We start from the raw sequence: 13,250 nt of genomic DNA on the forward strand, positions 1-13,250 counted from the left end.
GTCAAACTGCTTGTCTGCTTGGTTGTTATTTAGAACAACTTCACCTTTTCCCCTTTTCAAAACTGCCTCCTAATCGTTCTTTAAATTATTTTAAATGTTTTCCCTGTTCTACCATCCGTGATGATCTTGTAATGATATCTCTGGGTAGCACAAGTCTCTCTTGGAGCCGAGAGTGGGATCTGATCACCCTCAGCACTAGTTATAGGTTTGAGCAATTGACTCTCCTCTGCAGGGTTTGAGCCTGAAATGCATTAAACTCCATTTGAAAATCATTTGGCAAACTGTGTTTATCCACCACAGCAGCAATAAGTGGATAAAGAAAATTTTACACTACAGACACTGGGTCTTTTGTGGGCAAGAAAATGCTTGAATTGAATTGCGTGCAATGCAAGAGGAACAAAAACCCTGATGCAGCTCATCTAATTGATTGGATTGTTACAATTGTGAATACAACAGCAAATTCACTGCCAGTCAATCAGTGTAAGAGGGTATTGTGTGCCCAATTATCACAAACAAAACACCATCCGAGCCCTTAGCGACAGAAAACATCCAACAGAACCTTGTAAATCCTAAAATGTGCTGTGATTTCATCTTTTGGCAGGAGTACACCATCGACGTGTTCTTCAGGCAGAGCTGGAAGGATGAACGACTGAAGTTCGAGGGACCAATGAACATTCTGCGTTTGAACAACCTGATGGCCAGTAAGATCTGGACTCCAGACACATTCTTTCACAACGGGAAGAAATCTGTCGCGCACAACATGACCATGCCCAACAAACTGCTGCGTATCCAAGATGATGGCACCCTGCTGTACACCATGAGGTAAGCAAGGTGCTATTTTGTACTAATGTAATTTTGATGGGAAAAAAACATGAGATGGGAGGAAAAATTATATGTCAGTGCTTTTGTGTTCTCTCGCAAATGTTTTGTGTTCTCCGAGAAACTTTTGAGTTCTTGGTGAGCGAACTCAAAGTTTCTCGGGTCAATGGAAAAGTTTAAAATATATATATTTTTTCCCATCTCATATTTTTTTTTCGCCAACATGTTCCTTTAAGGGCTCCGTACTGATGTACTAATTCGCTAATTTACAAATGTTGTAATTTATTGAATCAAAAATAGATGTAGTGAATTTAAAGACAGCGCTCTACACTCTTTTAGATGGTGTGTTAAATTAACCAACTTGTAGATCATCTTATAGTGTTGAATTGTTTTGTAGCTCCGCCCACTGTGAAACCTTATTGGTGCAAAATTCCACTCCACATAGCAATATATTAAACATCAACTATGTTCTGATTTGCTGAAACTGTGTCAGGTCACAGCAGTTTCATGTTCACTGTAGCCAAACTGCTTGTCACTGGTAACTTGTTGGTTGTTAGTTTAGGTTCTTGGTTCTCAAATTTTCATCCTAAAAATTTGTCACGCACAGAAACCTTGCACACTGAGTCCGATGCGTACTAATTAATCCTCTCTCTTCTTAAAAGGAGAAAAGGAGGAAATATTGAGTCCATCCAATCCTAAGATTGTGTAGAGAGGAAGGAGAGTTCCACCTTCTTATCAAGGAGCTGCGGGATTATCCCAAGAGATTCAAAGTTTACTTCAGGATGTCAGTGGCTCATTTTGATGTTTAGCTATCTTGAGCACAATACTCTACACCCTTTGTTTTGAAATCAGTACCCTACCATCCTGTTTTCCAAGCTGTTCTGCAGTCATCTGCCACAATCTGGCTCTATATTCTGTCTCTTTTATTCCGCACTTTGTTTGTCATACAGTGCTTTGTGCTGCGAGATGAAGTGGATCATTCTGGATTTTTCTGGATTTTTGGCGTTCGCCTGTACGATGGCTTATGTATGCAAAAAACGCAGAAAATTTAACCGATCTGATTTTTTTTTTTTTTTTTTTTTTTTTGACGGATGCAGACCTTTATTTCTTAATCTAAATATACGGAAGAGGATTAGGGCCAAGCAATAATAAAAAAATAAAACCATCTCGAGATTAAAGTTGTTCAATTTCGAGGAAAAAACTTGTTAAATTTCGAGAAAAAATTCGAAATAAAATGTTGAGAATAAACTCGTTAAATTATGAGAAAAAACTTGTTAAATTTCAAGAAAAAAGTTGAGATAAAATGTTGAGAATAAAGTCATTAAATTACGAGAAAAAAGTTGTTAAATTACGAGAATAAACTCATTAAATTATGAGAAAAATGTCATTAAATTTCGAGAAAAAAGTCGAGATAAAATGTTGAGAATAAAGTCATTAAATTACGAGAATAAACTCGTTAAATTACGAGAATAAACTCGTTAAATTATGAGAAAATGTCATTAAATTTTGAGAAAAAAGTCGAGATAAAATGTTGACAATAAACTCATAATTTAATGAGTTTATTCTCAACATTTTATCTCAACATTTTTCTCGAAATTTAACGAGTTTTTTCTCGTAATTTAACAAGTTTATTCTCGTAATTTAACGACTTTTTTCTCGTAATTTAATGACTTTATTCTCAACATTTTATCTCGACTTTTTTCTCGAAATTTAACAACTTTAATCTCGAGATGGTTTTATTTTTTGATTTAATAAAACTTAGATTCATGATGTGAACAGAAAATATGACTGTCAGTTTCACAGGCAAGGCTTAAACCTAGTCTCAGACTAAAATGCATGTTTGAGCTGAAAGCAACTTGCATGGACATATCATAAAATATGTTAATGTCATTGTTTTGTCTCAAGTTGCACACCAGTAATGTTTTTTTTTTTTTTTTCTAAGGCATGTTTATAAAAGCTACTTAAATTAATCCTAATTAATCTAAGGCCTAATCCTAGCTTAATCTAAGCTCTGTCTGTGAAACCAGGCCTAAATCTAGCCTAAAGTTTTAAGTCTGACAATCAGAATGGATTTAAAAATATCAGATTATTGGTCATAGTGTCTGTTCACACTGTCAAAAAAACAGATCTGGCCTGTCAAGATGTGATCTTGTGAACTATAATCCAAGTTTTCTGAAGTCAAACGATCATTTTCTGTAAGAAACACCCAAATTGAATAAATTTTGCCCTCCAGTGAATTTTCAGTGAATAATGGCTTTAATTTGATCTGATTCTCACATAATGTTATCAGAATTTATATTTTTGGTAAACGATCCATTTAGCTCATATTGTGGGTGGCTAATGGAGTCATTCTTCATGTAAATCCCTGAATCACCTTGTATTCCCGAGAATTAGGATAATTCATCCCTCACTGACTCCCACAGTATGATAGTCCTCATGCAGGCGGCTGTATCGATTTAGCCACTAATTAAGATGTTTCATCTCTTTTCAGGAATGGGACACTCACTTTTGTAAGAGCCGATTTTGTTGTAACCAGTGACGGCTTTTTAGTAAAGTACAGTTCTCATTATAATCGACATATTCAAGAGTCTGCAAACATGATCATCAATCTCCCCAATTACCTGCAGACGAAACAGGAAGAGCAGAAGCCGTGATATATGGTCGTGTGTCATGTACACAAACCCCAAATAACACGGCCTCTCATAATGACTCTCGCCTCTGTTCATCCTGATACCGCTGCCGAACACTCTCCAACATGTACCCTCTCAATTTTCTCTTGCTTTTTTCTCTCGCTCTCTTGCTCCCAGCCCTTCCTGTGAGCACAAATGCTCCTCTCAGCTGCCAAATCAATGAGAGCCTGACTCAGCCGTGAAGCGCAGGAAGAAAAAAGGAGACAACTGAGAGAGAGAGAGACAGAGGAAGAGAAAGAAGCAGTGAAATAGAGGAGAAATTAATGTGAAAATGGATATCCAGAACTTGCATGTATAGGACTACCAGTAATTAGGAAAGGCGATATATTGAATTATCACAATAACATTGAGAATGTACAATTAAGCAGCATTTTGAATATCACAGTGATTTTTTTATTTGGCCATTAAATTTGCTAAAGAGCAAATTTAATTTGCGGGTGGGACGGGTTGGAAATGTCCCTACCAATTTTTGCCTGGGCCGATATAGTCCCCTCCACTTTTTAAAACATCTCGTGGCATGGATGTATTTAATTAAGCAGGCATCTCTAGTTGACTAGCATAGTATTAATTTTGTTTGTTTGTGTTGAAGGGATAGTTCACCCAAAAATAAAAATTTTGTCATCATTTACTCACTCTTGTTGGTCAACTGTTTGATTACCAACATTCTTCAAAATATCTTCTTTTGTGTTCATCAGAAAAAAGAAACATACAGGTTTACAACAACTTGAGGGGGAGTAAATAATGACAACATTTTTATTTTTGGGTGAACTATCCCTTTAAATAAGGCTATCTGGCGCTGGAATGTGTTGTTTTTGAATCACGCTGAGTGTTTGTTGCCACTGTTATCAGTGGCGGAAGGTAACAACGTTCTCTGGGGGCTCGTACACACACTTCACAGTCCACACAGACGAATGCTTCAATCTATGGCTTTAAGGCTGTTCCAGACACTATTCGTTCTAGTGAAATCACAAAACAAAATGCGAACAAACGTGTCCCCGCTCTTGATATACAATCGGCGATTACTATTTTATATATATTCAAGGGCAGATTAGAACCACGAACCTCTGGGATGCTTAGCAAAAATAAACTGAACACTGAAATAAACACATATTTATTCACTGATGTAAAAATGTAAAGATGAAACTATCTTATAAAACACATTAAATGTTCTATTTCAATAAATTAAACTCAACATACTATTGAAATTGATATCGTAAAGTTATTTTATGTGCATTTGTTATTGTACATTTCTGATATAGCGGGTGTATTAGCACCACCCACACACTCCTGTCCCACCCACTTTTACACCAATGGTGATAAGAGATGTTTTAATACTGTCTTTGATTTAAACCTATAAGCAGGTTAAAATTCAATACATTTTTTTGAATCAGTTCAAGTTCTGATTCAAAGATTTGTCTTCATCACCACTAGGGGTGTAACTATTATTCGTACCAAACCGTTTCGGTACAGGGCTTTCGATTCGGTGCACGTGTGTACCGAATGTATTACATTGCAACATTGTAGCCTAACCACCATTAACCACTATTAATTGCAATAAGCTCTGCGTTTTGTTACTTTCGATAAGAAACAAAGTGTCATCCTTCAAATTCTGTCCACAAAATCACGAAATTCAAACAGAAAGTGTCGTTTTGACGCGCTTTGATGTAGCGTGACAGATCTTTGTACATGCGCTTCAGTTCAACTGGCAGTGCGAGCGCGGCTCGCGAGTTAACGTGATCATATTCCACTAGTTACAGAATAAACTTAAATGAACATCTGAAGGTATGTTGAAAGATACAGTACAACTTACTGAAATGTATAATATCTCGTGTTATCGCTTATTCAGTGTTTCAACGGCGGAAAGACGTCAATAAAACAGCTTGTAAACAATATGTCATGTAGCATTTACCTCAGAAAAGCCGTTTAGTTTCCAGAGCTTGTTAGTTCGCCAGAGAAATTAACTCTTTGGCTTAATATATGCACTGTGTTAGCCCATTTTTTCATTATATTTTACTTAACCTGTTAGTGATGTCTTAATTATTTAATGTAGCCTATGTTTAAATAAACTGTCATGAAAATGACAGACACTGTTTACAAATGATTATATTTCAACAACGAATTGGAGTAAAACTTAATTTTATAATTACATGTTTGCATACAATTTGTTGTTTGAATGTTGATTTATTATATCTAAAAATAAAAAGCGATTGAATTTAGGCTAATATTTTGGGCTCAGTTGTTAACCTTTAATATTATAGTAGCATAATGTTCAAGTAAGGGCTTCCTACATAGTTTATAGCATCAGCAAAGATCATTTTTTTATCCTTGTGAAACTTGTAGTTATAATTTATTTTAATATATTTGAAGACAAAAACACAATTTGTTCAGTAAAACCACTGTTTAATAATAATAAAAAAAGCAATATTATGTTTAGTTTTCTCCCCACCTGCTGTACCGAATCCGCCTTCAAAACCGAGTTTTGTGTACCGTTACACCCCTGGTCATCACTCAGATGTTGACAGAAATCCCTTTGTGGCATTTTATTGGATTGTTTAAACATAAAAAAAAAAGTAAATATTATTCATTGTGTTCATTTAGTGAAACGAGTGTGGCAAACATGCTTTAAATATTAAATATTTATATATTACTTGATTTTAGCTGTTTTTAGTTTTTTTTAGATTCTACTTTTTTAGATTTTTGATAGATTTGATCAAAACACAGTGAAAACAGTAATATTGTGAACTATTATTACAATTTAATATAACATTCTATTTTAATATTTTAAATATAAATATTTTAAAATGTAATTTATTCCTTTGATCAAAGTTGAATTTTCAGAATCATTACTCCGGTCTTCAGTTTCACATGATCCTTCTTAATATGCTGATTTGGTGCTCAAGAAAAAATTCTGATTATTATCAATGTTGAAAACAGTTTCATATTTTTGTGGAAACCGTAATAAATTTTTATTTCAGGATTCTTAGATGAATAGAAAGTTCAAAAGCGTTTATTTGAAATAGAAATCTTTTGTAACATTCTAAATGTCTTTACTGTCACTTTTAATCCATCAATTTGTACTTGCCATATAGTGATGATGGCATAAAATGTCTCTTTTTTGTTGTGTTTGCTCATGTAAATCACAGGTTGACAGTGCATGCTGAATGTCCGATGCATCTTGAAGATTTCCCCATGGACTTCCACTCCTGTCCGCTTAAATTTGGCAGCTGTGAGTAACAGCTGGTTTTGTTCACCAAAGCATCATGAAGTGACTTTCTTGTACTGATTGGTTTCAAATTTCAAACAGTCATCTGCAAAGTTATAATTGTGGCCCCACTGAAATCATCCCTACAGATGCTTACACAACGACAGAAGTGACGTACACCTGGACGAAGAACGCATCCAACTCTGTGGTGGTAGAAGAAGAGAGCTCTAGACTGAACCAGTATGACCTACTGGGACAAACTGTGGGGAACGAAACCATCAGATCCAGCACTGGTGAGTTCGAAACTTAGAGATTTAGATTCACTAGTCACAATAGGGTTTCATTATATGGAAAGACTGCAAAGACAGTAACGATGGCGTCGCTTTTACCATATCAATCCAAGCACAAATAACATGATATAATATAATAATAACGTGATAAAATAATAATGTGAAATAATAATAATGTAAGTTAGACGGTTAGCCGGAGACCTACGCAATTTAAAACACAAAACTACTAATTTTGAACAGCTGGTAGAAAATATATGCATCAATAATTAATTGTACTTAAAGGTTGTGATTCAGAGAAGCACGGTGGTCCAAATAAAGTGGGTACTGACCCATCTTTAGTGGATAAGCATTTCGAAAATCCCACGTTGACCTCGCGGAGATTTGAGAAACAATCGTCAAAAGGTTATACAGCTGTTGTATCGCTGAGGTAATTTTAAACACTGATCCTTCACATCCTCATCCATTGGAAGTGTTTACAAAGAGAATTTGCTTTTGCAGAGCCGAAAACTGCGTGTATACAACACGAACCAGCAACAGTGTTTGAGGGCGGGTCAAAGTAGATGTTGTTCTTGGGGCAGCCAATGAAGACCATAGTTGGGTTTTATGCAAATTTGTTTTATTTTTACGTATGAATGTTACGGAAGCAAGACTGGAATTACTGATGACTCATTTCGGCAGTTCAGAATCGATTCTTTCTTTCTTTCTTTTCTTATTTATCACGCAGTTTGATCTTTAAAACTTTGCAGACTTTTTACATTCACAAACAGCTATATAACACATTACATGAAAGGTAATATTTGAAAAAGCATAATAGGGGCTGTTTTAAAAAAATATTCTAGCTTCATGCATTCTTTTTTGGGTAAGTTTCATTAAAAAAGCAACATTTTGAACAAAAAGCTGAGAAAAGCACGCTTATTTCAAAGAATACAACATGCATAAGCAGTGCTTTTATTGCTTGTTTCTGCTTCTTTTTTGCCTGTGTTTTGATCCGGAGATTCTATACTCTTTCAGAAGATGCGTCATAGCGCCCCCTACTGTATAACAGTGAAAACACGGGAAGCCAGAAAATGGCTGTAAAGATTTAAAGGTCCCGTTCTTCGTGATCCCATGTTTCAAACTTTAGTTAGTGTGTAATGTTGTTGTTAGAGTATAAATAAAATCTTTAAAATTTTAAAGCTCAAAGTTCAATGCCAAGCGAGATATTTTATTTAACAGAAGTCGCCTACATCGAACGGCCAGTTTGGACTACATCCCTCTACTTCCTTCTTTAATGACGTCTCTAAAACAGTTTTTTGACTAACCTCCGCCCACAGGAATACACAAGAGTTGCGTTTGTAGAGTGTGTTTGTCGCCATGTCGTCGAAACGCTGTTATTTTCATCCCGCAGTCCAATCACCAGGTCTGATTCCGGCTCAAATTGATAGGGTAAAATTAAAGACATGTTTACAATAACACTGAGCGCGTGCATCTCCACGTTATGGTAAGAGGCGTGACCTTTCCGGGCACGGTGCGCTCAGAGCTGTCGAATCACAACACAGGAACCGCTGGCACAATCAGAACTCGTTACGTATTTCTGAAGGAGGGACTTCATAGAACAAGGAAGTCATCAGCCCGTTTTTATGACAGTGGAAACAGCGGTATACAGATAAGTAAATTATGTGAAAAATACTGCGTTTTTTTACACGCGAAACATGAACACATGTTATATTGCACACTATAAACACAATCAAAGCTTCAAAAAACCACGAAAAACGGGACCTTTAAAATGCGGTTTATCATCACACAAAAATCTGAAAGCACAAGCTTTTGTTGTCAGGTTGTTATGTTGAAACTAAATATAACGGTAGAAGACAAGAAAACAGTGAGATACAAGGGGAAATCTACCCAAGTGTTAAGAAGTCAGACAGTTCACATGTCAGTTAACATTGACATTAACACAGAACAAACATGTAACTTTGCAGATGCAAACGGGTAAATAATGTGTTTTTCTTAAAATACTAGTTAAATGTGGCATATTACATATTAGAGCTCTTAAAACCAGAGATTCACACCAGAGTCCATTCAGCATGCTTCCGTTTTTCAAATAAAACATATAATTCACACATAAGATGAAATCAACAGAGGCACAAGTATCTTGAATGAAAGATGTATGCATTCAGTATACAGATGTTCACTCTAACAGTAGATAGAAATGTAGGGAGGAAGTAGACCAAATACCATGCTCAATTTTTCTGATGAATTTTTCACTGTCATATAAGACTCGCATGTAATTGGCGAAATTGGATCTTGTTAATGAAAACTGTCCAAACATACAAGCTTCATTTGTATAGTCTTTTTATTTAATGGGGAAAACATCACAGAATCACGGAAGTGTAAAATTAACAAAAGTCAGTGTCATAAAGAATGACAAGTCCGATCCAAAGCTTGCATTTTTTAAGATTACTGGCTGATTTCAGGACCAGAACAAATTACACTCCACTAAATAGCCACTCTACCTAGTATTGGATTTACAAGTGCCATAACAGCACCTTTTTACCATAGTCAAAGCAATTTGCTTGAGCTTGACAGACTTCAAAACTTGACTGACAAAATGTTGGATGGCAATAAGGCTTCTCAGCATGTCAATCATTTATCTGTCATAAGGTTAATTCTTCCAAAGTCATTCAAATGGAACAACATGACAGTGAGTAAATGATGTCAGAAGTTACATTTTTGGTTGAGTTTGTCCTGAAGAGAAAGCCGTAGACACTGAACAGACATATTGGATATATGAGGATGATTTGGAAGGATTGTCTGATGTCACAGCAGATTTGTCCTTCATTCTGTCATAGTTTATCAAGCGCACATTTGTTCTGTCCAGCTACATCTGCTATATGTGCTTTAACACGATCTCTGGGCAAGACTCAACAAACCTTGTCTGTCTCTGGTTCACTCTCACTGTCTTTCTCTCTCTCTCTTATGCACATCTTTGGGTTGCTGTGACATTTCTTGTGTGTTGGCATTTGGTAGCTCAGTAAAGCGAATACATCTTCGATGTGGGGTGAGACCGAGGCCAGAGCACGTACAAGATATTCCACTTCTGTTAAGCTCAGAGAAACCAGAGGGACTGTACAACAACAACAACAACAACACCCAGAAGACACTTTGTCATATTTACGACACAAGCGTACTATACCAAGTGCTTTATAAATAAACATGACGTGACTTTACTGTAGTGGTGAATTGCAGGGCTGGGGCAAATATATCGCTATGATCATATTCTTTCTTAAAGGATTAGTCCACTTTAAAATAAAATTTTCCTGATAATTTACTCACCCCCATGTCATCCAAGATGTCCATGACTTTCTTTCTTCAGTCGAAAAGAAATTAAGGTTTTTGATGATCGCCTTGCACGTGCTTCCACTTTCTGTATTCTTCAAAAATTCTTGTCCTACGCCTTCCCTATTATATTTACGGTAAAAAACGAAACTGGCGCCGCGTTCGTTCCGTAAGTAGAATAGGGAAAGCGTAGGACATACAGCGTAAGCGTTTTGGAGAATACAGAAAGCGGAAACACATGCAAGCCGTTAATTTGTGTTTATAAAGCATATACAGTTGTATTTTTTTTCGAAAATGACAGATCATTTCGCTAGATAAGACCCTTATTCATCGTCTGGTATCGTTTAAAGCCCTTTGAAGCTGCACTGAAACTGTAATTTTGACCTTCAACCGTTTGGAGGCCATTGAAGTCCACTATGAGGAGAATAATCCTGGAATGTTTTCATCAAAAACCTTAATTTCTTTTAGACTGAAGAAAGAAAGACATGAACATCTTGGATGACATGGGGGTGAGTAAATTATCAAGAAATTTTAATTTGAAAGTGGACTAATCCTTTAACTGCTGTTTTCTCACCGCTGTCATTTTTGTTGTGTGTTTATTTTGTTATTGAGAGGAAAGCGTGCAGCACATATTTACATATTCATCTAAATACAGCTCTGAGCAATCAGAATATTCGCTAACAGTATATCGCTAATATATCGCTGCAAAGCTATTTCGAATATCGTTTTGCTCCTGAGCGAAGAACTGAATAGAACTTTCCTGTAAGTACTGTATATCAGAACCTTCTATGTAAGGCTGCTCGGGAATGAACTGTATCATGAAAGTGGTTGCACATAAATCCAAATTAAACTTCACTGAATCATCAACCTTTCTGAAGCTGAAATACACTTGTTAATTGTTTCCATTTAATTTCTTAAAGGTGCCCTCGAATGAATAATTGAATTTTTCTTGGCATAGTCAAATAACAAGAGTTCAGTACATGGAAATGACATACAGTGAGTCTCAAACACCATTGTTTCCTCCTTCTTATATAAATCTAATTTGTTTAAAAGACCTCCAAAGAACAGGCCAATCTCAACATAACACCGACTGTTACGTAACAGTTGGGGTGTACGCCCCAATATTTGCATATGCCAGCCCATGTTCCCAACATTATGAAAGGCATTAGACAAGGGCAGCCAGTATTAACGTCTGGATCTGCACAGCTGAATCATCAGACTAGGTAAGCAAGCAAGAACAACAGCGAAAAATGGCAGATGGAGCAATAATAACTGACATGATCCATGATATCATGATATTTTTAGTGATATTTGTAAATTGTCTTTCTAAATGTTTCGTTAGCATGTTGCTAATGTACTGTTAAATGTGGTTAAAGTTACCATCCTTTCTTACTGTATTCACGGAGACAAGAACCGTCACTATTTTCATTTTTAAACACTTGCAGTCTGTATAATTCATAAACACAACTTCATTCTTTACAAATCTCTCCAACAGTGTAGCATTAGCCGTTAGCCACGGAGCACAGCCTCAAATTCATTCAGAATCAATGTTAACAATATAACAGTATACAATACTCACATAATCCGACGCATGCATGCCGCATGCATGACAAACACTTTGTAAAGATCCATTTGAGGGTTATATTAGCTGTGTAAACTTTGTTTATGCACTGTTCAAGGCAAGCGCGAGCTCCGTGGGCGTGGAGCACGAGAATTAAAGGGCCAGTAGCCCTGAATCGGCTCATTTATAATGATGCCCCAAAATAGGCAGTTAAAACAATTAATTTAAAAAAATCTATGGGGTATTTTGAGCTGAAACTTCACAGACACATTCAGGGGACACCTTAGACTTATATTACATCTTTTTTTTTAAAGTTCTAGGGCACCTTTAAGACAGAATACCCATGTCTGAACAATGGCTTTGCTGTGCCATGTCCTGTTGGATTGGTGTCTTCTGTTCAGACCCATTTGTTAAGTGCTGTTTACATCACCTATAGTAAGTGGATGTACTCAAACCGGTACCGGCGGCACACTCACACAAACACACATGTGTGTATTAAAACACACATTCATGAGCCTTTGGTCCTTTTCTCCTGGGGCTCTTGTAAGTCCCCATCATGTGACGTGATATTAATCATTCATTACAACAGCGTGAACGTGCCGTCTGAGGGAAATTGGGTCATCTGCCACACTTGAGTGTGCACTACATTTTGCACACTTGAGTGTCCGCAATATCTGAAGGATTTTTTAATACCTTTCTTCCTTGAGGCCACAGGCTCGGAAACCACTTAGAGTAAAGCCACTTCAAGTTTGTGTATCTCTGTGTATGTGTGTGTGTTTGTGTGTTTTCGCATTGATTAATGATGCACTGAAGGGGTGTGTTTACAAAAAAACAAGTGTAGTTGAGAGGCACAGTGTCAGGTGAGCACTTAAACACAATGTCGGGGTGTGTGACGCCCATGTGTTATTCTGGCTTATCTGTGTTGTGATAATGGCTTTAAGATAACAGTGGATACACACTCAAAGTCAGTACAACAATGTGTGAATCTTCTTTCCTGGTCATATTTCACCCCAAAAATCACAAGAAAAACAAAAGTGAAACAATAGTTTGCTTAAAGAACATGAACCCTATTTTTAGGACCATTAAGATTTTGTGTATTACATTAATGAGAATCTAATGAGAAGCACCATTGAGAATAATGAGAATTAGACACATAAAAAAAAAAAAAAAACATTGTGTGGACGCATTACAGTAATGAGAATAATGAGGGGGAAATGTGCTTAATTATCGTGAAAAAAATGTCATAATGCAGCAGATCCTAAAATGAAAATGGTCATTCTAAAACTGTATGTCTTTAGTTCTTCTGTGGAACACAAACACACACAAAAAGATATTTTTTAAAAAGTCAGAAGGGTTAACATTTTTGGACC

At 36.3% G+C, this 13,250-nt stretch overlaps 1 protein-coding gene across 7 annotated transcripts in view; it reads left to right on the forward strand.

Annotated features, from left to right (window-relative positions):
* LOC125250758 (gamma-aminobutyric acid receptor subunit alpha-2) overlaps nt 1–13,250 on the forward strand; it is a 158,028-nt gene that overhangs the window by 70,833 nt on the left and 73,945 nt on the right. For all 7 annotated transcript variants that reach the window (XM_048163485.1, XM_048163484.1, XM_048163489.1 and 4 more), the window contains 3 exons: nt 602–822; nt 6,653–6,735; nt 6,861–7,004. In XM_048163485.1, coding sequence (XP_048019442.1) covers nt 602–822; nt 6,653–6,735; nt 6,861–7,004 — 448 coding nt within the window. The remainder of the gene's footprint in view (nt 1–601; nt 823–6,652; nt 6,736–6,860; nt 7,005–13,250) is intronic.

Source organism: Megalobrama amblycephala, linkage group LG17 (genome assembly GCF_018812025.1).
Source record: "Megalobrama amblycephala isolate DHTTF-2021 linkage group LG17, ASM1881202v1, whole genome shotgun sequence".
NCBI classification, from domain to species: domain Eukaryota; kingdom Metazoa; phylum Chordata; class Actinopteri; order Cypriniformes; family Xenocyprididae; genus Megalobrama; species Megalobrama amblycephala.